The sequence below is a fragment of the Aplysia californica genome, unplaced genomic scaffold (assembly GCF_000002075.1).
Source record: "Aplysia californica isolate F4 #8 unplaced genomic scaffold, AplCal3.0 scaffold01017, whole genome shotgun sequence".
Lineage (NCBI taxonomy): Eukaryota > Metazoa > Mollusca > Gastropoda > Aplysiida > Aplysiidae > Aplysia > Aplysia californica.
In genome coordinates this window covers 98,815-101,941 of record NW_004798287.1, presented here as the reverse complement: position 1 = coordinate 101,941, position 3,127 = coordinate 98,815, and the positions used below count along the sequence as shown (strand labels likewise).

The window sequence follows — 3,127 nt, the reverse complement described above, 5'->3', positions numbered from 1 at the left end:
CCATAGGACAGGTAAATATGTCAACCATAGCACAGGTAAATATGTACGCCATAGGACAGGTAAATATGTCAACCATAGCACAGGTAAATATGTACGCCATAGGACAGGTAAATATGTCAACCATAGCACAGGTAAATATGTACACCACAGGACAGGTAAATATGTCATATGACAGTACACACCATAGGTACACCACAGGACAGGTAAATAGGACAGTGCCGTTACCTCGGAGGCTGCTCCTCTCCCCAGATCCCGGCCTACGAGTTTGCGTTTGGTGACGTGAATCCTCCGGTCCACGCGTACGCCGTCCTCAAGATCTACAAAGCCTCGGGAGATTGCAGCGCTAGGAGAGACCAGGTGTTCTTGGCCAGGTGTTTCCAGAAACTGGCTCTCAATTTTACCTGGTAACCACGACTCTGTTCTCTACTTTTGGTTTGTTTTAGTAAGAGTTTACGGCACTTGCAACACAATAAGGTCATAAAAGTGCAGAAGATTAGAGGTGTTACAAGAGAGTAACAAACAAAAATAGAAGGAAGAGAGATAAAACGATAGATGTTTGATAGGAAAGGGTCACATTTCATCTTTTGAAGACATATATCCATATTTTACCATTTGAAGATCTATAGCCATATTTTATCATTTGAAGATCTTTACCCATGTTTTGTTATTTAAAATAAGATAAGATAAGATAATACTTTATTATCCCAGAGGGAAATGTTTCTTGACTGTACAGGACGTAAAAACACATGCAGGTATACTTAGAAATTTTGATTATATATTACTCTCATTAAAATTCAATATATGAAAAGAGAAGTAAAGTTGACAAAATGTACATGTCACATCAGACGCATCATTCAACCACATGCAGGAATTTAATTACAAGACCTTTAGTGTTATATACAGATACATACTCTAAAGAGCAACACACATCTATGCTCATTCTGACAATAGCCTTATGCTAGAAGGTGAAAAATTCTTTTATATCTCTTTCTTTGTTGTCAGAGGTACATATCTGCTGCTCTGAAGATATATATATAGCCAGATTTTTCTGCCCTGTCAGGTGGGTCAACCGCAAGGACCCGGACGGACTGAACATTTTCGAGGGAGGATTTCTGGGTCTGGACAACATCGGAGTGTTTGACCGGTCCAAACCGCTGCCCACGGGCGGCAAACTGGCGCAGGCGGACGGCACGGCCTGGATGGCGTTTTTCTGCGAGCTGATGGTGGAGTTTAGTCTGATCCTGTCGCAGCGAGACCAGATCTACGAGGACATGGCCAGCAAGTTCTTCGAGCACTTTGTGTACATCATGGACGCCATCAACTACGGCGTGGCGCACCTCTGGGACGAGGAGGACGGCTTCTACTACGACAACATCATCTTTGACGACCACCGCCAGCCGCTCAAGATCCGCTCCATGGTCGGCATGGTGAGAGCATGACTCATGTGGAAGTTTTCGTGGATATCAGGGGCACCGTGGGGAAATCAGGCTCTCGTCAAATAATGAAGGAGGAGAAACTGAGATTTTTTCCACTCGTTCAGCAATTTAGGCAATCATTTTGGGCTCCACACCTTTCATGTCTACTTAAGAACACATTTCTGTGTGGGTTTTACAGACAAATTTTGATGACAGACAGAAAAAAGGTAAATTTGCAGTTTCCAAGGACCCTTAAGCTTTGGAAATCTTTAAACTTTGGCTGCCATTTTCTCACTTATTTTACCTTTGAGGCCAGGCAGCGCTGTTTCCTTCTACCAGAAATATCTGGACTTCTATTCAAGAGAGATGGGTATTTTATTCACCAAACACAAGACAAATGAACAAACTTTACGATGATCCCAATATCTCTATGTACCCAATAATTGATGACTGCCTGATTCCCCCATGTGCTCATTTTCTAGGAGCATTTTGTTTGTTGAAATGTGTTTATTGGTGGAATTTATTCCTTGCTTATTTGCAATCTGTAAAGAGGCACTGTTCTCTGGTGTATATTTGTCTGCTCTCTGCTTCTTTTGTGTGTGGGTGATTGGTGGGTGCTCTGGGGTGGTCTGTTCCTTCTATCCTATCGAACATGTTGTCGTCTATTTAGTCCAAAGTATAGACCTACTGAAGTAAAGAAGGCACTTAGGACAAGACAGTTGTGAGGTGACGATCTATTGCCCTCATCTTTCCTCCTTTTTTCTGTCGGTTACTGTCTTGTAACACCTCTCATCTCCTGCACCTATATGACCTAATTGTGCTGCAAGTGCTGGAAAACTTTTCCCACAACTAAAACGTCTCCTATTTGTGACGTAAATGTTCTGTGCTGTATGCCAGGTCCCCCTGTATGACATAAATGTTCTATGTACCAGGTCCCCCTGTATGACATAAATGTTCTATGTACCAGGTCCCCCTGTTCTCCTCCCTGGTCCTGTGGGACTCGGAGACCCGCCAACACCCGGGCTTCTACAAGAGGACAAAGTGGTTCCTTGACAACAGGAAGGGGCTGGCTTGTAAAACACAGGTAGATGTTTCTGATGAGTTGAACATCTTTGTAAAACACAGGTAGATGTTTTTGTTAAGCAAAAAAATAATTATATACCAATATTTTCAATTTGCAACACACTGAGATTATAGGTAATGTAGACACCTTTTATTCTGTAATTTATGATTTTACAGCTTAATTGACAGTGCTGCTAGTGATTATGGAGTACAAAGTATTGACGTAGCAGGTTTTGAAAGTGAAGCCCTGACTTTCCAGCTTTTGATGGTGTTTTCACAAGTTGTGTTGGATTCCTAGTGAAGGAGATTGACCCAGGAGCTCTCCAGTATGTACTTTCCATGGTACGCAGCAGACTGGTTAGACAAAAACATAAAATATTTTTTTTTAAAATCAGTCTGTGAAGAAAGAGAAAGACTGGGAATTTACAAGGATTTTCCTCTGAAAATGAAATAGAATATCTTTACCACAGTATTAATGTGCTTTGATCTTAAGGCTTTCTTCACTGGTTAAAAGTATCTGAAATGTCACCGTTAGACTGTCAAAAAATGATAGGCTCTGACACTGACGGGCCATTGGTTGAAAGGGCAACCAAAATTGTAAAAAAAAAACACAAAAAAAACAACAAAAAAAAACAACCACAACCCCCCCC

The 3,127-nt window shown here is 41.5% G+C and overlaps 1 protein-coding gene across 1 annotated transcript in view; it reads left to right on the top strand.

Annotated features, from left to right (window-relative positions):
* LOC101849092 (uncharacterized protein YMR196W) overlaps nt 1-3,127 on the top strand; it is a gene marked incomplete at its 5' end in the record, with an annotated part of 24,149 nt that overhangs the window by 15,243 nt on the left and 5,779 nt on the right. The window contains 2 exon segments of the mRNA XM_013089674.2: nt 1,061-1,427; nt 2,383-2,499. Of these exon segments, the coding sequence (XP_012945128.1) occupies nt 1,061-1,427; nt 2,383-2,499 (484 nt within the window).